This window comes from Sorex araneus, chromosome X (genome assembly GCF_027595985.1).
Source record: "Sorex araneus isolate mSorAra2 chromosome X, mSorAra2.pri, whole genome shotgun sequence".
NCBI classification, from domain to species: Eukaryota; Metazoa; Chordata; class Mammalia; order Eulipotyphla; family Soricidae; genus Sorex; species Sorex araneus.
In genome coordinates, this window is record NC_073313.1 from 313,335,993 (window position 1) to 313,363,102 (window position 27,110).

Genomic DNA, 27,110 nt, shown 5'->3' on the forward strand with positions numbered 1-27,110 from the left:
TCGCACCAAGCCGAGCTCGCAGCTCGCTCGCGCATTCACACCTGTCAACTTTGCGCCCCGACTCCTGGGGACGCGCGGTCGGAGCCGCCCGCCCAAGCCGGGTCCCCGCTGCCTGGCCCAGCCCCAAGCCGCTCCGCGCCTCCAGCCTGCGTCTCCCCCGGACCTTGGCGGAGGTTCAGACCTTACGCTGCTTCCCCTCGCCAGGTAGGAAGGAGCCCGCTGGGCGGCACCACGGGCGCACGGACTGGGCGCACCGGACCGCGCGGGCGCTGCTCCTGGACCAGCCAGGGGGACGCTGCTCGGTGAACCTGCGAGGGCGGGTCCGTGAGCCGCGCTCCAGGAACTTGGGGTGGGGGGGGGTGCGAGTGGCGGGGAAGTCGGGGCGCGGCAGATGGGTAGAAGGCATCCCTCCACCCACTCTCACACGCCCCAACAAGAAGCTGCTGGACGCCAGCTGTGGCCCCAGAAAGAACTTCTCTTCTGGAAGGGTCACAAAGGCACAGCGCTTCTTGCTTGCAGGCGCTTCTTTGGCTTCCCCCGAAATCCCATGGAGGCTGCTTCTTCCCGTCGAGGTCTCTTTGCCCACCTGCTTGCAGAAAAGAAAAAAAAAAAATCGAAGTTTCCTCCAGAAACTTGTTTATGTGAACCAGGGTGCATGAATGAACCTTGATCGCTTAAGGGGGTGGGGTGGGTGGGGTAATCAAGAGAACAAGAATTCCCAAAATGAAAGTGTTAGCTCTGTCTTAAAGATTCTTGTTATTTAATAGCGTTGATGCTGCACCCCCTCATCTTTTTGTAAACGAATACTGCATTTTAACCCCATGGTTTTCTGTTTTCTTGTGTACGTTATTAAGGAGGACGGAGAGAGGGAAGGAATGAAGACAATGGATAAGGAAGGAGAGTTGATTAAGAGGCTAGATCCTTTGAACACTGCATTTTACTTACTACGATAAATTGAACAATAAGCCACTTGTTGAAAATTGGGTTTGATGAGTTTTTTACGTGGATTTTCCTAAATATTTTTTCAGCTATTTACATAGCTATCTTTCCCTTGGGATGATTTCCTGAAATTATTTGGAAACAGGGATAGGTGAATGAGACTGTATTGGGCTAGTCTCTTTTGAGATTACATTACTGAATAATTCTAGATTGAATGGTAAGTTTGTTTCAAAATGTTAATGTAGAAATACTCTTTGTAAGTGAAGTGACTTATCAAAAGCAAAAATAAATACGATCATATCTTTTCACTATCATTTTCATATTTTCTTATTTTTGGATGGCCGAAACAATAGCTTGCTAAAGAGAAAATTAGTAAAATAGTGGACACTTGTTGGTAACTATGAGTTTAACATGTGATTTCAATATACTTTTCCTTTAAGTGGCACATAATCTAACATAAACCAGATGCTTCATTACTGGCTTCCTGTGCATCATTGGTTGGTTTATAATGCCCGGCTATGTTTTTTTCAGAAGTCTTGATGAAGTAGCCAGTTGTGGAACCACACGGACTCCTAAGCAAAAATGGCGTTCCATGTGGAAGGACTGATAGCTATCATCGTGTTCTACCTTCTGATCTTGCTGGTTGGAATATGGGCTGCCTGGAGAACCAAAAACAGTGGCAGTGCCGAAGAGCGCAGTGAAGCCATCATAGTTGGTGGCAGAGATATTGGTCTGCTGGTGGGTGGATTTACCATGACAGGTAGGTGAAGATGCTGCTCATTCCATGCTGCCTACCCTGCCTTGGCTTCTCAGTAACAAAGGAAATGTTGTTCCTTTGTCTTTGGGGGAATTTTTCTCCATTTAAATGTATTTTAAAATGATTTTACATTTATTTAAAAATAAAACAAAGTGGTTTCAACTTTGAGCAATTGAACAAAATGAGTTTATAATGAATCACTGGATAGAATATCAATGAAACTAATTTGATTGTCTGGACTCTTTAGTGGATGAAAAAAGGAAGGTTGGAGAAATGTGCAAAATTGTCTTTGTGTTGCAAGTTACGTGTCCATTAATGAGGTGAAACGTCAATAGCTGATTTTCACTAATGTAGGCATGTTGTTTTGACTTGGAGTTATTTTTAAATGGCAAATTTCATACGCACTCACTGGTGATGGTTTTAAACTTGAATGAATCAATTTGGGTATGACACATTTCCAAATTAATTGATGCCCTGTTTTGAAACCTAATTCTCCCATTTGATAACCTAATTTCCTGACAGGAAGGCAGTGATAAGGTGGAAAACACAGAACTGAAAAACAAAAATGACAAAGGGATTTCTAAATGCCTTGATGTAACAGGCGGAAGGTTAGGGCGTGTCCTACCAGGATTCCTTCCAATCTGCATTCCGAGGGACAAATAATTCTGTCCTAAGTATAGACAAGGTTCTGTTTAGTGATGTACTTTATATTTTTCTTGGTAAAATTTTAATTTATATCTATATCATTTTATATGTAGCTATCAATAACACTCATTTGATTTTAGATTTTTTATATATTTAAAAACATTATTAATGTAATTGATACTAACAGAAACTCTGAGTGCCCATTGTCAAGGAGATTCCTTACACTCACATCCCAGAAGGGGTTGGGTGAAGGGCAGAATACCTGGTTGTTAGCACCATGTTGTTTGTGAAAGGGCTCATGGAAACAAAATAAGATTGGTGGGGTCTGTTTTTTCTTTGTTTTGGGGCCACACTGGCAGTACTCAGTGCTTACTCTTGTTCTGTTCTGAGATCACTCCCTGCAGAGCTGGGAGGACTATATGTGGTGCTCAGGATGCAACCCAGGTCTGGCATTTGCACAGCTAGTACCCGACCTGTTGAACTATAACATTAGCTGCAAACTGTATTTTTTGTTGTTGTTTTATTTAGTTTTCATGAGGATTAAATCGTGTTAAGGTTAACAAGGTTAGCAGACTTGTTAGCAGACTCAGGTTTACTGGCAGCCCCAGACCCAGTGCCTTTCCCAACTGCTCACACATAACCCTCTATTTTTTGTAGTGAACAGGGGAACACTTGAGGCCACACCCTAAGGAGCTGGGTTTTCTTCCCTAGCTCTGTGCTTGACTGACCCCTTGCATGCTGGGGACACCATCTGTAGTGCCAGGGATTGAACCCAAATTTGTAATATTCAAGGCAAGTGCCTTTACCCCATCTTCCCATCCATATATATATAGTCTTTTTAAAGATTCCACCTTATTTCTTTATAAAGTTACATAGTTTGCAGTTTTACTCCATGACTATTTTTTTCTCCATATGTACATGTATTTGTATTGTGAACAATATTTTCTATGATGATATTTGCAAAAATTGAAGAATAAGAATCATTCAGAAACCTGCTATCTAAAGATAAGTAAACTGGGGCCGGAGCAATAGCACAGCGGGTAGGGCATTTGCCTTGCACTTGGCCGACCCGGGTTCGATTCCCAGCATCCCATATGGTCCCCTGAGCACTGCCAGGAGTAATTCCTGAGTGCAGAGTCAGGAGTAACCCCTATACATTGCTGGGTGTGACCCAAAAAGCAAAAAAAAAAAAGATAAGTAAACTAAAATGTTGGTATAGATTTTCTTATTTCCTCTTCTTAGCATTGATGAACAGTGTGGAGAGCTCTGTGCCTCCATTTTCATTTTTCACTACAACACAAATATGTCTTTCCCTGAAAAATTTGGATAAAATATTGATATGTGAAATCAATTAAAATTGGGGTTCCAGAGACCTGATTCAAAGTGGTAGAGCATGAACCTCGAACATGCAAAGCTCTCAGTTAGATTCTGGCACCACAGGCATAGCCCTAGTCAGTCAAATCCACCTTAGGAATGACCTTGGTGGCTTCCGGCATTTTTGGTCCACAATATGATAAGGTAGGATCATCCTGAGCCCTCAGTCCCCCCACCTGGCTAAGTATTGTTGGAATTAGTCATACACCATTAGACATCACTGCAGAAAACCTATAGATTATTAATTTATTTTTTAAAATTTGATATGAACTGGGGTATGGCTTAGAAATAATTATGCCTTCTGTGTATGAGGACCAGTCACTAAAATCTTTATCGTGAAAAAAAATCAATATAGGTTGTAATTACATTGCTCTCACTTTCCTGTTACAAAGAAACTAGAAAAGCAAACTTAAGCAACAATTTTTAAAACTTTACTCAATAAGACTGCTACTCTGGGGACTGGAGCAATAGCACAGAGGGTAGGGTGTTTGCCTTGCATGAGACTGACCAGGGTTCGATTCTCAGCACCCCATATGGTCCCCCGAGCACCAACAGGAGTAATTCCTGAGTGTAAAGTCAGGAGTAACCCCTGTGCATAGCCGGGTGTGACCCAAAAAGCAAAAAACAAACAAACAAACAAAAAGACTGCTACTCTGAATGAAAGAGTTCTTATATGTCACTGTTTTGTTCCTGGAAAAATTTTGCAATACACTTTAACAATTTTCTATGTTCATAAAGTTTTTCTTTTTATTTGCAATTTTTCTATTTAATTTGCCTCATTTAATAATATTGAAAAATTGAATTATGATATTACCTATAAGATGCTATGGGCTCTTGGCTTTTAAGCATACCTTAAAATCTTTTAGAATTCAAAATTGCCAAAATTGCCAAATAATGTCATGATTCATTTAAAATTTTAGCCATATCATCTAAACCTTGTCAGATTCATTGATTATATGAAAGAAAAATTAAGATGCACATAGTTTAATTTTTGGGGTTTTTTAATTTACAACGCTATTAATAATAGTTTCTCATGAACATAATTCCAGCACCACATCCATCACCAGTGTAACCCATATCCTTCACACAAGGAACCCAGCCTTGCTCCCTCTCACTTCCCTAGCACAATTGTGTCGGCCAATTCGCCACTTATGTTTCCTTGAATCTTTGTTGCTACCTTGCTGAAGATGTACATAGTTCAAAGGAATTCTTATTCTCATTCACTAATCTGAGATAAAATGTATTAACATGGAGAGCAGTAGAAGGAACTAGAAAGATAAAACACGGAGGGACTTTGTTTAATAAGTAACAAAGTCTTTGTGCTTGTACTGTAATATTTGCAATCATGCAAGAACTAATTTTCTCTTTTGCATGAAGGAGAGACCTATCCAGTGAAAAATTATCAAAAATAGGCTTTTTGCTTGTAAGACTGTAAAAACATTTACTTTATGCTGTGCGAGATTGCTGGTATGCCACGAAAGATTGCCAGTGTTTTAATAGACTTGTCTAATGGAAGATCTCAGATTCTGTGCCTGTAGGGATTTATTTCTTTGCATCATTGTTACAATTTTACTTGATAGAGAAGAAAATTTCATAAAAATTTTAGGAGGGGCCGGGGAACATGGGCAATGCTGTTTCAATCCAAGACATCATGTATGGTTTCCTGAGCACTGACAGGAGTGATCCCTGAGTATGGAGACCCGAGCACTGCCAGATGGGGCTTCCAAACCCTCAAAATAAAATTTTAGCAAACCTGAGCAGAAAATAAAAAAGTAGTAGCATTTTCTTTGTGTTACCATCATATATAGGCTAGTATGAAGATAAAAGCATTTCCTGTAGCTTCCCAAGCTGTGCTAGGGCTGGAACTCAGAAACTTACAATCTTTTTTTAAAAAAAAATAATTCACTTTTAAAAATTGAATCACAATGAGATACACAAAAAGTTCTTCATAATTTGCTTCCCATCATATAATCTTCCAACACCCATGGTTTCACCAATGTACACTTCCCACCACCAATATGCCTAGTTTCCCTCTGACATAACCACTCCCCCACCCTACTCCCCTCTCACCTCCTCACCCTGCCTCTAACCCAGCTCTTTGCTCTGTTTGTGAGGTTTGTCTTGCCTTTACAGCAGCCCCTTCAGTCCTTCTTTAGAAAATGGTTACAATCTTACATTTACTTTAGGAATTTGTACATAAAATTTCATGTAAATGTTTTTAAAATTCCTTTGGAGAAAGTTTTTTTTTAATATTAACCTAATTAAAGCAACAATAACCTCAAATATTCTTTCTTAGTATTCTCAAATATTCTTGGTTTGTATTTGGAACAAAGGTCAGATAAACTCTGTATTTGAGGAGGGGGTGTTTGTTGGATGTCACACCTTGCTTTACTTAGGTCTTCCTTCAGATTTTCAGCTCAGAGATCACTTCTGGCACTGCTCAGGGGACCAAAGGAGGTGCAGAGAGTTGAACCCAGGTCAGCATGTAGCATGTAGCAAGACAAGCGTCTAATCCACAGTACTACCTCTGAGGCTCCAAAAGTCAGATAAATTCTGGCTCAATAATACAACAGAAATACTTGTTATGAATAGTTTCATAGACATATTATTTATATGACTGAAATTCTTTAGTGGATATTTTAGAGATTTATTTTTAGTCACATTTTATTTTTTTAAATTTTTTAAATTTTATTGAATCACCATGAGATAGTTACAAGCTTTCATGTTTGGGTTACAATCTCACAATGATCAAACACCCATCCCTTCACCAGTGCACATTCCCCACCACCAATATCTCGGGTATACCCCTCCTTTCCCACCCTCCCCCTGCCTCTATGGCAGGCATTATTCCCCGTACTCTCTCTCTACTTTGGGGCTTTATAGCTTGCAACACAGACACTGAGGGGTCATTATGTTTGGTTCGTTATCTACTTTCAGTCACATTTTAATTCTCATGGGAATATAAACAGTAAAGATATGTGTTTCAGCAGAGAGCATTTTACATTGTGTTCCTGGAGAAAATGGTAGAGTCTATAGTTCACTTTTATTCCAAATTAGCTTAAAAATACTTCATTTGACTCCTTAATTTTGCTTCTGCTACCATTTTGCTATAAATTTTTTTCTAAATAGCATCTAGTAAAATAAAATATGTTTTGTTGTCTCTAAAATACTAAATATCTGAAAAAAGGATTTAGATCAAAACAAAAGGATTGCAAGTGAGTATGTTGTCAATATTTTAAATTCTTCTGAGTTCCATCTGAGGGTTTAAATGTGCGTTAGACGGGCAAAGAGATAGTACAAGAGGTAAAAGACTTTCCTGACACATGGCCTCTCTGGGTTCCATCCCCAGCACCACATATGGTTCCACAAGCATTGCCAAGAGTGACCCCTGAGTACAGAGTTAGGAAGGGAATCCTATGGCCCTAAATCAAAATATATAAACACATAAAATTGTATATATATTGCAATGTATAAATGTTTAAAGTACATTATAAATGAATACATAAATATATAAAATGTGTGTTAAGTACTTGAGTAAAAAGGAAAAATCTAATTAAAAGTCACATGGAAGTTTCTTTGATATTAAGTAATATTTTTCTCCTACCTTCTGTTTTGTGTATCCAGAACATTTAAGAAACAACTTTATTAATGAAAAACACACATACCCAGGACCACACATGTACACATTTGCGCATACACCCACACATTCCACTTCTTGACAACAATAGTTATTAATGGTGAAAGACTAATACATTTAGAACCATACTTTGAAATAAAGATATATCAGACTTTTGTGGATGCTTCTGTATTCTTCTATATTCACAGATACAGTATTGAGAGTAGAATTGGACACCATATATTCATTCATTCACTCATTATCTCAGAATCTATTACCTCTAGAATTATTTAACATATTGTGACAAAAATAATCAAGTTAACACCATCCAATAGAAATATAATATAAACTCAAAATAAAATGCTAACTTTTCTACAAATTTTAAAACATAAAAGAAACAGATGAATTCATAGAAATTATATTATTATTGAGATCAATAATTTGAAAATACTTTCATTTTACCATATAATCAATAAAACTTGAAAATCAATAAAACTTGAAAATACTTTTATTTTACCATATAATCAATAAAAATGAATTATCAGGACATCTCCAATTAATTTTCTTCAATACTAAACCTTAAAATGCTTTTTGTATTTTATATTCATAGAATGTATTGATTCAGATTAACTGCATTTGGCATTCGATAGCCACAAGAGGTGCATAACCACTGAGATTCTGCTGAGCAAATTTAGGCTCTGACATGTTTGACAGCGCTTTTTCTTCACTTTTCATTCTATTTCAGCTACCTGGGTTGGAGGAGGTTATATCAATGGGACAGCTGAAGCAGTGTATGTTCCAGAATATGGTCTAGCTTGGGCTCAGGCACCCATTGGATACGCTCTGAGTCTGATTTTAGGTAAGTGAAAGTTTAACCTTAGTCATCTACCTACTCAAGCAGGAAGAGCTCACCTATGGATTGCAAGATAGCTTAAAGGATGGAGCATCTTGATGTCAGAGCCCAGATGGGCCAGCACCACTTGACCTCTAGCAATAATATAGGAACTCTCTCCCTCCCCCAACAATTGGAGTTAAAAATAATAATTGAAATGACAAGAAAAGCAATATGAAGGTGTAAAGTTGATACCAGAACTATCTAAATAACAGAACACTAATACATATATTATTTGATCTCTTGATTATGGGATAGGTAAAAAAGTCAAGTCTTGATCTTTATTTCTTAACATTCTTTTTTATTTCAAAAGCAGTGCAAATATATTACTAAAATTAAACCAATTTGAATTATACCTGAATCTTTTTTCTGCCTCTGAATGATAAAAGGTTAAGAATTTAGCAGAGTTTCTAAACGTTTTTGTACTCAGAATACCTTCATGGAATCTTGTGCATATTTAAATATATGAGAATTCAATATATAAATACATCAAATATGAGTCTATGGTTGTCCTGTACTTATGTTTTAATCAGCTTGCCCCAGATATACTATTTAATTGTCTTTAGAGCATAAATATAAATAGAAAAATTATATTTCACCAATGTTTCTTCTTGAACAATATTTCAAATGTACTAAATTTCAAGTGTTCTAAAATATGTATTTCCTTGGGAAATTATAGCATAGCCAAATATTGACAATGTATAACTATTACATTATGACGGTTTAATTTTCTCATGCATGTTTTAACTTACTTTAGGTGGTCTCTTCTTTGCCAAACCTATGCGCTCAAAGGGCTACGTGACCATGTTAGACCCTTTTCAGCAGATCTATGGAAAGCGCATGGGTGGACTCCTGTTTATTCCTGCGCTAATGGGAGAGATGTTCTGGGCCGCAGCTATTTTTTCTGCTTTAGGTAAGAACAAATAGATGCGATTATTGCTGTATCGCTGACTAATTGAATTTCTTCGGAATAAGTTTACATACTCAACCTTACTCTCTTCAACAATAAGCCAGTTCACCTCCACCTGGAATGATGAAACCTTCGCTTGCAGTTCTGTCTCCTCCTATATTCTCCACCAGGAAGTTAGACTTCCTCTTAAAATTCAAATCTGATCATACCCCTTTCTCTCCTGAAACTAAACCGATATCCACAGTCTTTTGATGATGTCAGTGCTGATGTTCTCTCTCATTATTTCCTTGCTTTCCTTTTATTACACTAAAGCACTCCTTTCGTCTCTGACATCTTGCAAATCCAGGCGTTTTTTCCTTTCCACTCATCTCCACTTCTTTAACACAAGCTTAGCAAACCCAGGAAGTGTTTTTCAGATCGTATAAAAGTTATTTTCACCAAGCAATCACCCAAAAACATTTGTTGGATGCCTTAATCTTTGGGTGCGTTAGGTAACTACTGGAATTTATTTTCATTGTACTTAAGCCTTTTCATGATTTTCAATATCTAAAGGGAGTACCTATTTATTGGAAGCAAATCCTATATATTATTAGTAGTTGCAATCCTATTATGAACAAGTGAACGAATAAATGACTGAATTATTTATGGTTGCAATTTCTTCAAACAAGGAAAATCCCACCAATGTGTCCTTTCTTTCCAATGTAACGCCATTATTTCATAAAAATTGGATTGTGGACATGTTTAGGGACTTACAAAATGAGTGTAGATTCTCTAGTGACTAATGACTAATTAAGATCCATTAAAGCTATGGACAACATGTTTTAGACCATTGGATGCTAAACCCACTCATAAGTTTAGAATAGAAAGGGATAGTTAGAGAATTTTAAGAATGATAGCCTACCTTCTGACCAAGTAGTTTCTTCTTGAAGATGAACAGAAACAGAAGTTTCACAACCTTCCTCAGTGAACCTGTCAATGCTTGGCATTCAGGCCTCCCGATATATTATCCCCCATCTTCTTACAAATAGAAATGTCTTCATTAAGGCCATATGTGGTCAAAGAAGAAGTAAGATAAAAGACATTTCCTTCTTTGTAGAATATTTTAGGCTACACATTTTCTTCTTTTAATTTTTACCATCAGATATGACATCTGTAATATTAGTCATTTATACTACATTTTGCTCCCTTCTCAAACTTCTGTATAATCCTACGTTATTTTGTTGGACTCCAACTAGAAAATAAAAAAGTTACCTAATGTAGAAAATAACTTGATAGTTATAAAATACTGAGTAACTCAATGAAAAATGTTGCATTTCCCAGTGCTAAGTATTAATTATCTACATTTACCACTGCACTTACAGCCTAATGAAATTGTAAAAACACACTTTTCTTTCTATCTTGCTCTGAAGTAAAAATCAATGGTAATTTGTCATTGCTTTCAACCAAAAATTTTGGGTGTTAAGAATAAACTTCCTGCTGAGATATTTAAAGAGGAGTGGGCTGAATGCAGAAGGCAAAATGCTCACTCACTGAATAAGGATCAATTTATATAACGGAGCCTAAAGGAAAAATAGAATTAATAACTTAATATTTCAAAAGACTTCCTGAAACATGAGTATACTGACTAAATTCTGAAATTTGATGTATTATTTATGTATATGTGTATGTGTAAGTGCCTAGATATCAATATATAAATATAAAATGCATTAATGAATTTAATGCATCTATACACATACATGCAAACATACATATTCAGCAGCATATATGTAAGCATTACTGCTACTGCTTAGTATCCATGCTCTGATAAAGAGAATGAATATGAGTTTTTTAATTAATGCCAATATTTCTTCAATAATAGTGCTCACAGCTACTCTCCACACACTTGGACCAAGTCTCACCCACAAGTGAACCTACTCCTGGACTGCAGAGCCACAAATACTTTATACCACACACCCTACCCATACTCCAAGAGTACTGCACCACATTAGATGGAGTTCAAAGTAGGAGGCAACCAATCAAAGAGGAAAATATTTATACACACACACACATATATATGTATATATACATATATATATATATAAGCACACAAGGCTCAACCTCTAGCAACATGTTAGTGATCTCTTATAAAAGGGCTTTATGGCCCCTGAGTGAAATAAAACAATATTCACCATCTTTCCTCTAAGTATACTTTTCTGTAGCATTTTCAGCAGTTTTTCATAACCAACAATACAAAATATATTACCTCGGTTCTGCTTTGGGGCAGGAACTGGGGTTTGGGATGCAAGCATCAAAAATAATGGTGGTGGGAATATGTAATGGTGGTAGGATTAGTGTTTAAATATTAAATGTAATGAAATATTGTGAACTGCTTTACAAAATAAAAATATTATTAAAAGTAATGGTCAGGCATAATTGAAAATTACTGTTCATTAATGACATTATCTTAAAAGTAGAGAAGTATGTGGACTGAGGATATGGCTCAAAGGGTTGCAGCACATGTTTTACATGCAAGAGGTCCAGGTTTGATGCCTGCATGGCATGGTCTCCTGACCACCACGGGGCAGGAAACCCAAGTACTTCAGTGGAACATTGAAGCACAACACTTAGTCTGACTTCCCAAACAAGCAAAAACAACAAAGTAAACTAGTATAAGTTCTATTGATCCTTACTATGAATGTGACTAGCTAACCACTGACTTCTCTGTCCTAACTACACTCCCTCACCCTGTTGGTGGTATGCTTCCTACTACGGTCCTTGTTTCTACTGTCTTTGGGCATTATTACATACCGTGTTGATATTTTGTTTACATTCTGCAAATGAGTGCCATCATTCTACATTTGTCCTGCTCCCTCTGACAGATTTCACTTAGCATGATGCTCTCTGCGTATAAGCAAATTTCATGACTTCTTTTTCCTTAATAGCCACCGAGTGTTCTATTGTGTAGATATACCATAGTTTCTTCATCCATTTATCTATTCTCAAGCTCTTGGGTTGTTTCCAGATTCTGGATATTGTGAACAATGCTAAAATCTTTGTCTTGATAGCTTTATTGCATTGTGTTTTGAGGCCACTAAGGTATATTCCCAAGAGCCACATCTCTGGGCCATATGGAAGTTTAATTTCTAAGTTTTTGAGGGATGTTTTCCATATTGCTTCCTACAAAGCCTGACCATCAGCATTTCCACCAGCAGTGAATGAGAATCCCTTTATTTCTATATTCACACCAACACTCGTTGTTCTGAAAATAAATTCTTAAGAAAATGTTTGTCTTCTTACTTAAAATAAAAATTGCCCCTAGTGCTCTTTGAGAAAACTAATAGACATCTTTGATGGATGAAATTTCCAATGCAATTGAAAAGTATAATTCAATGTTAGCCACTGATGATACAAACACAAAACACAACAAGTATCTTGCATATATTTTGTCACTGTAATCTGTATTGTGTTAAAATATGAAATATAAATAATATAGCTTTTGAGAACAATGGGGAAGAGAGTTGTAGAACAAGAAGAGCAGTAATTCAAGTGCTTATACCATAATATTCTCATTGGAAATAACATACCAGCCAACATAATTTTAAAAGTCTTAATTTTAGAAAGGCACATATTTGAACCTGAAACAGGTTTACACTTATTGTTGTAAAAATAACTTAAAACTATCATGTTAAACTCCAGTACATTGGTGTCCTAGGTACAGGACTAAAATACTCCATCAATTAAATAAAATGAATATGATTTTTTACACAGTTGAAAGAGAAAATGTTGTCAGATAATACAATTTGCCAATTTTAATATTTTCTTCTACAAATTTGTCTCATATCTTGGTACCTTATACTAACTGTCTCCTAACTAAAGTTCAAAGAAATTAATGAAAAATAGAAATTTAAGATTAATTTAAAATGTATAAATGTTTATTCAAGGGGTTTTATTTTGATGAATAAAATTGTGATGAATAAAATAATGCATGCAATTGAGTATATTTTAGAGTTTGTGGAGACATCACAAATTATTTTTGATATATTTTTACAAAATCTTTTAATGATACTATGAATTTCAGATATCCACACATGAAATTTGCTCAATTACTTCAAATGACTAAAACATTATGTTCAGAAAGAAATATCTTCCAAGTTATTGAAATATATTGATATGTATCATTCAAAGCATTTCACATAACACAGGCTGAAATAGCTATTGTCACTAAACTTTTTTTTTTTTTTTTTTTTTTAGTATCTGCAAGGTTACTTTTTTTTCTTTAATTTAATTGAATCACCGTAATAAACCATTACCCAGGACAGAGAATCTACTGAGGATATCCACCAGTTTTCTTGTTGACTTTCTTTCAGGAGCCACCATCAGCGTAATCATTGATGTTGATGTGCATGCTTCTGTCATTGTCTCCGCAGTCATTGCCATCCTGTACACCCTGGTGGGGGGTCTCTACTCAGTGGCCTACACTGATGTTGTCCAACTTTTTTGCATATTTGTAGGTCTGGTAAGTGAAAATCTCTGCCTCTGTTTCTGTTAGTCTTTTAACTCTCTCTCCCATTCTCACCTTTCTCTCTTCCTCCCTTCACTCTCCATCTCTTCTTCACTTTTAAATTCTATTGTAATCATATGGAATTTTTATTGCATTAAAAATTAAATTTCAGTTAAAATTTAATTTTTAATTTCATTAATAGTTGGGTGAAAAGCTGGTCATTTTGTTATATTTTGTTGGGAAAGTGTGTGCTTAGTTTAATTTGTGCAAGAGTCTAGAAGGATCTTTCAAAGTGGACCAGGTGTGGCCCCAAACCCAAAAACAAACATTTATATATGAATATAAATACTCTTGATAGTTTTAGTGTTTTTGATCCAAATATTTCTGATGACTACTCCTATATGATATGACATGATATAATAAAGTACAGAAGTAGGCCAAATGTAACTGTTTCTTTTTTAAATCATAATTTTACTGTGTTCATAAGAAATATGATTTTAGGTTCTTCTCTATCTAGGCAAGATAAGTTACTGATCTATGAGGTCTGTAAGAGAAAAAGAAAATTAAAACTTTTGTAAGTCATATAGTGAAGGAATCACATCCTAATTCTCTAATGTCATTTTTTGGTTTCAGTGGATCAGTGTCCCATTTGCAATGTCCCATCCTGCAGTTACTGACATTGGATACACAGCTGTGCATACCAAATACCGGGAGCCTTGGCTGGGGACCATTGAATCCTATGAAGTCTACACTTGGCTTGATAATTTTCTGTTGTTGGTAAGCCATATTCGGACCTGAGGAACTAAATCTAATTACACCAAAACTAAAATTATCTTTTAATATTATAATGTTTAATCTACAGTTTACCTCTGGCATGTGTCTATTTCTGAATTAATCACTTTCCATTGGAAGTATGGAGTCACTTACTGAGTATGGGTCATGTAAACATCAAATGAAATCTTTAAGATGTAACCTGTGGTGGGTTACATCTCCACCTTTCTGTTCTTTAGATAAAAATATAGTCAGCTATATCTCCCCCAATCCAAGAGACAAATGATCTAAAAGTCTGAATTAAAAAATTTTGGATTAAGGTTGTAAGTACCAATTTCTTCTGAAATAACTTTCTTAGTCACTAATTCGAACCCAGGTTGGCCGAGTGCAAGACAAATGCTCTCTCCAATACAGCCTTGCACGCGGCCAACCTGGGTTCGATTCCTCCATCCATCTCGGAGAGCCCAGCAAGCTACCTAGAGTATCCTGCCTGCATGGCAGAGACTGGCAAGCTACCCATTGCGTATTCGATATGCCAAAAACAGTAACAACAAGTTTCACAATGGAGACATTACTGGTGCCCACTTGAGCAAATTGATGAACAATGGGACGACAGTGATACAGTGCCACAGTCACTAATTACTGAGTATATGAATTAATGGTGCTATAAGTCTCCAGACATTTCTTTTGGTGGTGATGGGGGTGTTAACAAGTACTTCCCAGAGGATGCAAAAGGTCAATTCAGGACACTCAGCCAAGTGAGCTAGGGGTTCAATGCTAGGGTTTAAGAATGTGGTTCTGCTAAGGCTTTGTAGTGCTGCTTGTACACTATGATGCTGGGGACCACCAAGGCTACTCTTGCGATGCTCAGAAACCTCCAGAATCACATCTGGAGATGTTTTGGGAGACCCTAGGCCTGACAATGCTTAGGAGGCCATTGAACCAGGTTCATCCAGGGATTGAACCTGGATGTGACAGATACCCTAATCACTGAACTATTTCCCCGCCCACAAATTTTTTAAACTGTGCTTCTCAAGAATAGCTTTAGGCACATTTTCTATGCAGGTATAATGCAATTATCAATATACTACACTAGAACTCACTTAATAAGTGTTATATTACTTTTATATGTGAGATAAAAGTGAGTAAAACATAAGAGTTTTAATATTTCTGATGCTTTATTTTCCTAACACTCTATACATCCCATCTTGTAAAACATCCAAATGCATTGATTCATAGTGCACAGTCAGCTCCAGAGAAACACTCAAGTCCTTCGCATTCTTGTACTCTTACAGCCATCACATTTTCTGATAGCTCATATTCATTAATTATATTGATTTATTTTAAACTTTGTACTTTCAGAATCTTATTTGGTTTCTGGGCCACGCACTGCAGTGCTTGGGGCTTACTTCTGGCTTTGTGCTCAGGAATCACTCCTGGCAGTGCTTGGGGGACCATATGCAGTGCCAGGGACGGAACTGGGATCTACCGTAACTTAACCTCTGTTCTATAATTGCATCCCATACATTCAGATTTTTTTAGGCTTTGTTTTAATAGTTAAAACCACAAATAAAAGCTCCTGAGTATTTGTAACTCAGTTGTAACAAGTATATATGTAACAAGTATATAACTTGAGGGAGATAAACTGCAGAAAATGAAAGTTCTGCTCGAAGAAAAAGATCTTTTAAAAATTCATGCAACTCGAGGCTGGAATGATAGCACAGTGGATGGGGCGTTTGCCTTGCACACAGTTGACCCAGGTTCGATTCCCAGCAACCCATATGGTCCTGCAAGCACTGCCAGGAATAATTCCTGAGTGCACCCCTGAGCATTGTCGGGTGTGACCCAAAAAGAAAAAAAGTATTCATGCAACTGAAAGAAGGAGAAATGCAGAATGAGAGCAGTTGAAGTGTGTGGTATGTTGGCAGAGATGAATCAGTCAGTAAGTAAAGATAAACGAAGGCACTGAGTGACATAGAGAATAACTTGCTCCAAATTGTTCATGAGAGCATTAAGAAATACCGATCTGTACCAGTCATCCTGAATATGATTAAAATAAATCTTATTTTTAAAATGTTTGGCAGGTGTTAGTTTATTAATTCATTCTATGTCCCTGTGTTTTTACTATAGATGCTGGGTGGAATCCCATGGCAGGCCTACTTTCAAAGGGTCCTTTCTTCATCCTCAGCCACCTATGCTCAAGTGCTCTCCTTTCTGGCAGCGTTTGGGTGCCTGGTAATGGCTCTACCAGCAATACTCATTGGAGCCATTGGAGCATCAACAGGTAAATCTTTTGCAGGTTCATTAATTGACCCACTTAGTTATATTGAAGTGACCGATTACCACCATGCTAGCTTCCCTCACCCGTGTTTTCCTTTTACTCCCACACGGGTTGACTGTTTCTCAGCAATGTTCATGTATGTCACTTATTGTGGTTATCAATAAACACTTTGAAGTTCAGTGACCTCCATCATTTGTATTGCTCACCTTACCCACAAAATATTTGTGAGCACACCATTTCCTAGGTTGACATATTTATTATACATATGCAATGCATATATGTACGTATATATTTATACGTAAACTCTCATGTCCAAAAAGTTTCGCAGGCAAAGTGCACAATGACATCACCAGGGGAGGGGGGTAGCCTTTAAATATACCTATTGATGGTTAACGCCATAGAGACTCTGTTTTAATAACCTAAAATAAACCAAGACACTTGTTATTGTTCAGTTTCTCTATGAATCAAGGTGTCACCAGAGCTGATACGTACTGGCTTAAAACAATTTTTGGCCATACCGTGGTCATCTTTGAACTTGAGATTATTACTTTCAATTTTCATTAGCTAGTTAATTAAGAGCATTCTTCCTTGAAAAAATTAGTATGTATAGGTAGAGATAAACTAAAGCAGCCTAGAAGGATGATTCAATGGACTAAGTGCATGGTTTGCACACAGGAGGCCCAGGTTCGAGCCCCATCACTGCATGGTCCCCCATGCACTGCTGGGAATGACTACTGACCACAGAGCTGGGAGTATCCCCCAGAACTTCTGGTTGTAACTTTAAAACAAAAAAAGGAAATCAAAGGAAAAAATTGAATTACACTAAGTCTTTTAGTCACATGGGATAACTTGCTCAAAATTGGTTTAAGATAAAGCATTGTCTCCCTGAGTTTTATTGAATTTGTTAATGATTCCTAATCATATTGTCCCCTAGCTAACAGCCTTATCTAGGTAGAGATGATTAATGCAAATTTGATGTTTACCTTTCATATTGTTGTGTTCTATAAAGATAATCCAGGATGAAATGCACATGACTGAGTTGGTTTCCAATTAGTAAAACTGTCACTGTCACTGTCATCCTGTTGCTCATCGATTTGTTCGAGCGGGCACCAGTAACGTCTCTCATTGAGAGACTTATTGTTACTGTTTTTGGCATATCCAATACGCACGGGTAGCTTGCCAGGCTCTGCCGCAAGGGCTCAATACTCTCCTTAGCTTGCCGGGCTCTCCGAGAGGGGCGGAGGAATCAACTCGGGTCAGCCGAGTCAAAGGTGAACGCCCAACCGCTGTGCTCCAAAAGGATAGTATGTCTAGAAATCAAAAAGAGAAAAAAGCCAAGACCATCTCCTCACTTAAACAATATTATTTACTCTTTTCAGTCACGTTCAACGAGTTCACTTTTCGTTTACAGATTAAAAAATCTCTGTCATGACCTCTCAGCCTGATTCTGAAAACCCTGTCTTTTCCTCTAATAAATAAATTTTCTCAAAAAACTCTTCATGGACAGGCTGGACAGAGGGTAGGGCATTTGCCTTGCACTCAGCTGACCCAGGTCAATTCCAGGCACTCAATACAGTTTCCCAAGTCCATTCAATAATTTAATTCAAGTATTTAATTTTAATTAATTTATTTTATTTATTTTTTGTCTTTGGGCCACAACCAGAAATTTTTAGGGTTTACTCCTAAGGGCTCTGTGTTCAGGAGTCACTCCAGACAATGTTTAGAACACCATATGTGGTGCTGGGGCTCAAACCAGGGTCAGCCACATGCAAGGAAAGTGCCTTAACCCTTGTACTATTGCTCTGGTTCTGGGTTATTTAGTTTTTAAAATAAACATCATGGTTCATGCCTGTACTATAGCTATTCATTGCAATTAACATAAACACTTAAAAATATGACTAATGGTATTGGTGCCTTAGAGTAAAGGATAATATTTATGTGAAACTAGAAAAACATCTTGTCATTGTTAATATTTGTTTAAAGACAAAAGGCTAAAGATATCTAAACCTATGCTTTTTAAAATTTATTATATTATTTCTGGTATGATAAAAATCTCATTAATACTATAAAATTTGTGTCATCAAAGTGCTAAGGTATCACTTCAAACAATTATAATATAAAATGAAAACATTAAAAAATAAAGGGTTTCCCAAAGGAAGCCACACCTGTTTGTCCTATACTCATGATATTTAATCAGCTTAGAAAATTAAAGAGAGGGGCTAGAGCTATAGCACAGTGGGTAGGGTGTTTGCCTTGCATGCTGCTGACCCGAGTTCGATTCCCAGCATTCCATTTGGTCCCTCAAGCACCGCCAAGAGTAATTCCTGAGTGCATGAGCCAGGAGTAACCCCTGTGCTCCACCAGGTGTGACCCAAAAAGAAAAAAAAATTAAAGAGAAAGAATTCTAACATACATTTAGCAGTTCTGTTGTATTCTTTAGCATATGCTGATAAACTAAAGAATTCAGAAAGGTTATATATTCAGACATTAGCTTATGTTTCAATTTTGTCAATCAGCACAAAAAACTAAAACTTTTAGTCTTATACCTAACTTTCCTTCAGTGAAAAACAATCTACTATTGACCAAATTTGAAAATCATGGGGCAAAAATTAAAATATTTTTAAAATCATCTGTACTTTATCTATCACACTTCCCATTACCAATAAATGTGATTTGATGCAAAAAAGAATTGCATTGAGAGAAAAACTAATGCTCAGAAAACTACAAAATCCAATTTGCGTATAGCTAAGAGTGACTAAGAATAGCTCTCTATTCTCTTGATTTATTTATGCAAAACTAGCTAACGAATCAACAGTAAGTATCCTCTCATGTTTCAAAATGACCCATGATTTATTTTAGGAAAATTTTACATGTTCCTGTATAAAGTAAAGCCACCATCATAGAATGGAAATATATAGTGAAGTATCTCTCTCATATATATATTCTTTATATATGAATGAATATAGATATGTTTCTAATATCACATCCCCACCATATTTTGTACAGATATTATAAACAAAAGTGTAACCAAACCTGATAGTAGTCAGTACATATAAGACAATTTTGCTTGACATGAACTTCCCACTTAATGAGACTAGTTTATATAAACCAAATTCATTCTAAAAGCTGCCTAGTAAATTTAATGATTCCCAAAAGGATGAAAAACATATGGCTTCTTGGTTGTTGTTTGTTATTTCTATCCAACAGACTGGAACCAAACTACGTATGGGTTCCCAGATCCCAAGACTAAAGAGGAAGCAGACATGATTTTACCAATTGTTCTTCAGTATCTTTGCCCTGTGTACATTTCTTTCTTTGGTCTTGGTGCGGTCTCTGCTGCTGTTATGTCATCAGCAGATTCTTCAATCTTGTCAGCAAGCTCTATGTTTGCTCGGAACATCTATCAGCTTTCATTCAGACAAAATGTAAGAACTGCTTTTTAAAACTTGTTACTGCTTTTGCCATTCTTATACTTGTTCTGCATGTCATATTGCATGCTTATTAATATTCTTAATTAAAATATGACAAAACTATCATACTGAGTGAAATTAGCCAGAGGGAGGACAAACCACAGATGATTTCACCTATTTGCATATAAAGGGAAACCAAAAAGTGTATACATAATATCAATTGATAACAAACTTGTTACTGCAGATTTGGGGGAACAAGAGTAGGTGGCAGAGTGACATAGAGGCATGGGATGGAGACTCTTGGGTATCTTGATGATGGTGAGGTAACAGTGCAAACCGAGAGCAAATACCAAAAAAAATCAGCCATTTAAAATATGTTACTCTACCTGGGGCTGGAGAGATAGCACAGCGGGTAGGGCGTTTGCCTTGCACGCGGCCGACCCGGGTTCAAATCCCAGCATCCCATATGGTCCCCTGAGCACGGCCAGGAGTAACCCCTGTGCATCGCCAGGTGTGACCCAAAAAGCAAAAAAATAAATAAATAAAATATGTTACTCTACCTATAATAAATTTAAAAGGAACAAAAAATAAACTTATCATAATTAGAAGCATACATAATTACATATTACATAAGTTTTACTTATGGATTTTTTATGTTGTCATTTATGCTACTATTAAAGGAAGCAAATCAATGTAACTATATTACATTGGCTAAAAATAACTAATATTCATCATTGTCATCATCGTCCCGTTAATTGTTAATTTTCTCAAGCAGTCTCAGAAACGTCTCCATTTGTCCTATCCCTGAGACTTTAGAAGCCTCTCTTTACTCATTCTTACCAAGGGTGCTGCATTGGAGGCTCTTTAAGGGTCAAGGAAATGAGACCCATCATTGTTACTGGTTTTGGCATATGAATAGCCACGGGAAGTTTGCCAGGCTCTCCCATATGGGCAGGAAACTCTCTCTCTCAGTAGCTTGCCAGGTTCTCTGAAGGGAGAACTAGGCAATAAGATGTCGCATGGCCCAGGAGCTTGGTTTTATAGTCTCTGGATGTTGGCTGTTGATGAGATTACACAGCACCGGGGCAGTTTCTGGGTGTGACCACCTAGCTACTGGAAAATGGGGGATCTGGGTGGAAGAGGTCCACTCCCAATCCAAGCAGCCTTGGAGGTCTTAGCCCTGAGTCCCACACACTTGGGTTCCTCCATGCATGAGGCTCATCCGAGCATGTGGAGAGGGGCCTTGAGCATGGCTGTGGCTGGGTTCCAGATGTCTTTGGCTTCTGGGACTCTACCAGGGGCCGGGGATGGGGGGAACTCAACCCACCCCCTCCGAGGGGCCCCAGTGAAGACAGCCAGGAGAGGGGCAAGAGACAATTTAAGCTTCCTGTCTTTTTTCTTTTTTGTCTTTTTGCCTTTTGGGGTCATACCTGGTGCTGCTCAATCATACCTGGTGATTCCTGGCTCTGGAAGTACTCAGGAATTACTCCTGGTGGTGCTGGGTCCATATGGGATGCTGGGGATCAAACCTGGTACTATCATTCTGGCCTTCTTTTGTCTTTCTAATGAAACTTAAAATAATTTAGAAAAACCTTAATTCAGTGTTTTTTAAAAAAGGTTAGAAACATAGAGAAGCAGAATATTAAACATTTTCTCAGGGGTACCTGTGTATCATGCTCTTCACTTGACTTTTTAAGTCCACTTTTGTCATAAAATGACTTTTTAACTTGATTGTCTTTAATTAATCAACTGGATGCCTATCAGCATGCTGCTTTGATCACTGAGGAGCCAGTAATCCCCTCTGCTGTCTTCCTAAAATGTTGCTTTCCTATTGGCTTCCTAGTTCATAGTTAATCAAAGAGTATCATTTACTTATTCAAGATGGTTAATCTCAAAGATGCTAGTGTGCCCACAGAGAGGAAGCAGGTATGCCATATAAAAATTATTCCTAAATATGTAAAGTGTTGTCACTATACTGTTAGTCCTTTATGACAACATGTAAGGTATTTTACTTTCTCTCCCTGATTCAACACCCCTCCCCGCTCCCCACCCCCCCCCCCCCACACACACACATTCAGGAAAACACATTGTGGTCAGTGCTTCCTGCATTATCAGCAGAAACCTTTCCCGGATGATACAGAGGGCCACGTAACACTGCTTGCTTTAGATATTCTAATTTTTGTTCAGTTTGCTGATCGATCAATTTAAACTAGGGAATTTATATGTGAATTTGTGTGTTGCTGGGGTAAAGGGGTGTGTCAAGGACCCAGAGGATGTTAAGGTTACTCCAGTGGTGTTTTGTATTAAACCTGACCTCCTCCAACTGCAAATCATGTATTATAGACCTTTATACCAGAAATACACTTTCCCCAGCCCCCCTTAAGCCAGGAGAATTCTTTAGATCACCTTTTAAATGCTTGCAATTCTATCTCCTTTGTTTAAATGAGCCAATACATTGTGTGAAATTCTGACATCTGCAATTACTTTCAGGCATCAGACAAGGAAATCGTCTGGGTCATGCGAATCACGGTCCTTGTGTTTGGAGCATCTGCAACAGCCATGGCCTTGCTCACAAAGACAATCTATGGTCTCTGGTACCTCAGCTCAGATCTTGTTTACATCATCATCTTCCCACAGCTGCTTTCTGTGCTCTTTATTAAGGGAACTAACACATATGGAGCCGTGGCAGGTTACATTTCCGGCCTTTTACTACGAATAACTGGTGGAGAGCCATACTTACACCTTCAGCCCTTAATCTTTTACCCTGGTTACTATTCTGACAAGAATGGTATGTATTATCAGAGATTCCCATTTAAAACTCTTGCAATGGTTACCTCATTCATATTCAATGTTTGTATTTCTTATCTAGCCAAATACTTATTTGAAAGTGGAACCTTGCCACCCAAATTAGACGTATTTGATGCTGTTGTTGCAAGGCACAGTGAAGAAAACATGGATAAGACAATTCTGGTCAAAAATGAAAACATTAAGTTAGATGAACTTGCACCTGTGAAGCCTCGGCAGAGCATTACACTCAGTTCAACTTTCACCAACAAAGAGGCCTTTCTTGACATCAGTTCCAGTCCAGATGGATCTGGGACCGAAGATAATCTATAGTAATCCCTGTAGAAATAAAAAACTGCTTTCTCAAACAGGCGAGTCCTGAAAGTATGGTGTGCAGCATATAAAAATATATTTTAAAAATTACAAGAGGCCAAAAATCCATATGAAAGTGCAATTTTACAAATGCAAAGATATTAGGAAACACTTAAAAAAAGCAGTGGCTTTCTCTCATTGATGCATTCTCATTTGATTTTGACTTCAATAGTTTTTTTCAGTAGCCAAAAATACATAAAATCCCACTAAAAAGATCTATGACAAGATTAATTATATTTATTATGGTAAATTAAATATATATGAAAGAACCTAGGAAATCAAATAGGCTTTCTCCGGACATCATTTAATAGCATTATTAAAAAATAGCTTAACTATAGCTCTGAAGCTCTTTGAATAATTTATCTGTACTTTGATTAATCATGTAATGAATTTACAAGCTGATTTTATTGATGTGATGATAAACATTTCTATTCATGTTTTATAACATTTGCTAGCTTTTTTCTTTTAGTGGTATACCAAATATATTATATTGTGTTTTTCCTTTTTTGTGAAATGTAGCAGAAAGAAATTGAGTTCGTTTTTGTGATGTAGTGCTGGCTTCCTTTGATTGTGTTCATACCTGCAATAATCACTTAAGATAGGCACGAAAGAGCAAAAATACATGATTATTAGGGAAATTTAAGCAATAAATCTATATGCTTATTAATCAGAAAATAGATTTCATCTCCATATGAAGTTTTGCTTCAAAGATGCAATGTTTTGATTTATTTGTAAATTAGTAATGGTATTAAATATGAACCATTTAAGGTAGCACTAGAAAAGTATAATGGGAGACAAACTGGCACCTCCCCATGATAGTAAAACTAGAAAACAATACCCAATAAATTTTGGATATTCTAGTATAAAGACATCTAGTATAAAGAGATCAAATCTGCGGCAATATTTTGCATAAACCACACTTAGTGCTAGATTAATTATCATTAAAAAATAGCATATAGTGAGTGTTAAAATGTTAAAGAAAACAGAAAGTAACAATAAGAACTAAAGAGAAAAAAATGCCCCTACTTTGTGTCTGCATAATTATAATGAGTATTAAAGTATTATTTTGCCCCTTTTCTGGATATATATATAAAACATATATAGTATGTCATATAATTTAAGAATTTTAAATGTTTTCTCACTAATCATATTATAAAAGTAACTGGAGCTGATTTACAAAAGCAGTGTTAACTATTAAGCTTGAAAAGTATCTTACTATGGGATTCCATAAAGTAAGGTAGACTGAATTGTTCAAACTGAAGTACTTTTTCCAAGCACATTTCTCATTTGAGGTCATAGCTTCATGCTCGATATTAAAGCTGTAAAAGAAAATTTCTTTCCTTGTTTTGATTGTAATATTCTAAAAATATTAAATAATACACATTTTTGTTTAACATATTAAATAGACAGGTAAATTTTCAAAATATGAAGTTGATAGTATTAAATATTGTGACATGACATATTTTATTTTTTTTCAATTTTATTGAATCACCGTGAGATAGTTACAAGCTTTCATATTTGGGTTACAATCTCACAATGATCAAACACCCATCCCTCCACCAGTGCACATTCCCCACCACCAATATCCCGGGCATACCCCCCCTTTCCCACCCTCCCCCTGCCTCTAAGGCAGACAATGACATATTTTAATGCAGTACCACAAGGATGGGATACTTGGAAATAATAAACTTCTAGAACCAGCAAGTATGAGGATCCCATGAGTATCTGACATGGATCGAGAGATGAGCCAAAGGAAGCACAGTAAAAAAAAAAAAAATCACAGTGATGGAAACATTTGATGTGTATAAATAATTTAATGATAGGCATTAATGTTCCTGGAAGATATAATATTTTTTAAATGTTTCATGCTTTCTATATAATTACCTAAATAATGATTTTTATCCATTCCATCCAGTAGTTCCTGTTTCAACCTACTTAGGCACATGTCTCCATAGAAACTTATCATCCTTTATGATAACAGAGTATAAAAAATATGTAATGTCTCTTGGTAGACATCATATTTATGGTTTTATGCAACAATTACATAAGCAAATGTTATATTTAAATTAAGTTGTAATAAATGTAAATAATTGAAATTTCTTCTATTTCATCCATTTTGTAGCATTGTAGAGATGGGGAGAGTTTACCTTGTTAAATTATTAAGAACTAGATAAATAATTTAAGCTAATTGTTCTCACTTTTAGTTAATACATTATTTTCCACCTACTTGAAAGCTAGTATAAAATCTATTAGGAAATGTGTTAAATATTAGTAAGATAATTTTTAAGTATTAAAAAATGTTGAAGATCAAAATAAATAAAATAATGATCACAGAGTCTTTATTGCACAATTCACTCAGTTTCCCTCCCATTTTCTAGGACAGGAACAAAGTTATAAAGCGTGGAAGATAAGCCTTATGCTCATCACTTGTTGTATTTTTATGTGTTGGATAATAGTGAACATGTCCTAGCTTTATTCCATGTACCTGATTTTCAAAAATGTATGCTCAATGAGGATAGAACAATAAACATTTTTTGACACTATCCTAGCTATGTTTAAATTATGTTAATAATACATGTGGATAAAGAATTAGAGTAAAACATTTATTTTCATACTTTCACAGTAATTGTAACATGTTTCTTGGGTAACATAATTTTTTTGTACAGTTTTAAGGATATCAAGCCTGTATCTACATTGAAATGTCAACAAAAATGCCTCATACTCTCATTGTGAAAATTCAATATTATTGTCATATTTACAAATCCAGAATTTTATGTGACTATGAAATTAATGTAAGCCTGAAATAAGTAAATATAATACAGTGGAGTCTAGCTTTCTTATTTGAAGATATCTATTAACATTGTCTTTTAAGCATACACTAGAACTTTTTGTTTTCAGTCTTCAAAAAAATGTACCTTGGTATACTACATAATTTATTGTACGTTTGCTATGTAAGTTTCAGACATATATATCTATAAATATATAATGGTTCTAAACATATATTTTGCCTGTTAGGATATTATATGAATTATGAGTAAAGTAATTTGATTTGAATCTATCAGTGTAAATGTTTTAAACGACATGGCATTAAAGTGAATTGATAGAATTCAATCTAGGTTTAACTTTTTGGGGCTCTATCAATGGTACTTTAGAGAATTATGCAATGAAACAGAAACAAACCATTGAATTACTAGACTATATGCAAATACAAATACCAAAAGGTTATCACTTGCAGAAATCTTAGGAAAATGTATGCTATATTTCACAAAATTTAAATTATTTTTTGTTGGAAAGATGGCCAACTGCTGTTCACAAGATTCCTTTGAATCAAAAATATAAGTTCCATTGATACCAGGAAGATATGTATGGATACTGGGTTCTTAAAAGCCAAAGAGCTCTGTCACAACCATTCATTTAATATATACAACTAACAACTAATCATTATGTGATAAACTAGATTTTTTTATGGTCTGATTACCTTTAATCTCTTTCTTAACTCTTTTCTAAAGGGTGAGTATACATTCCTCCAAAAGAACTTTGGTCTCTTAAATCTTCATCATTAACACTAGTGCCTTAGACTGTGTGGAAGGATAATAGAATAATATTAAGGTTGAATGAAGAAAAGAATAAATATTGTGGAAGAAAATTTTACATTGGTGTATCTACAATTATGCATACATTTCTGGAGATCATGTGCTTTTTGCCTAATCACAAATCTCTGCTATAGAAGGAATGATTAGGAACTAGAATAGAGAATATATAGCATGTGATATTGGATTCCATGTGTTCGTTCTTTGTTGTAACATTGTGATTAAAGAGCTTAATTTTAGCATTACCATTTGCTAAAGACAGATATCCTGAAAACTAAACTGAAAGAGA

At 36.2% G+C, this 27,110-nt stretch overlaps 1 protein-coding gene across 1 annotated transcript; it reads left to right on the forward strand.

The window, feature by feature from the left end:
* Positions 1-26,337, forward strand: SLC5A7 (solute carrier family 5 member 7). Its single transcript, XM_004609257.2, has 9 exons — positions 1-204; positions 1,471-1,699; positions 8,077-8,190; positions 8,981-9,136; positions 13,480-13,628; positions 14,247-14,390; positions 16,515-16,668; positions 19,873-20,090; positions 22,566-26,337. The coding sequence occupies exons 2-9, from the start codon at positions 1,522-1,524 to the stop codon at positions 23,190-23,192; spliced, it is 1,740 nt and encodes a 579-aa protein (XP_004609314.1). The 5' UTR covers positions 1-204; positions 1,471-1,521; the 3' UTR covers positions 23,193-26,337.
* The last annotated feature ends 773 nt before the right edge of the window (positions 26,338-27,110 follow it).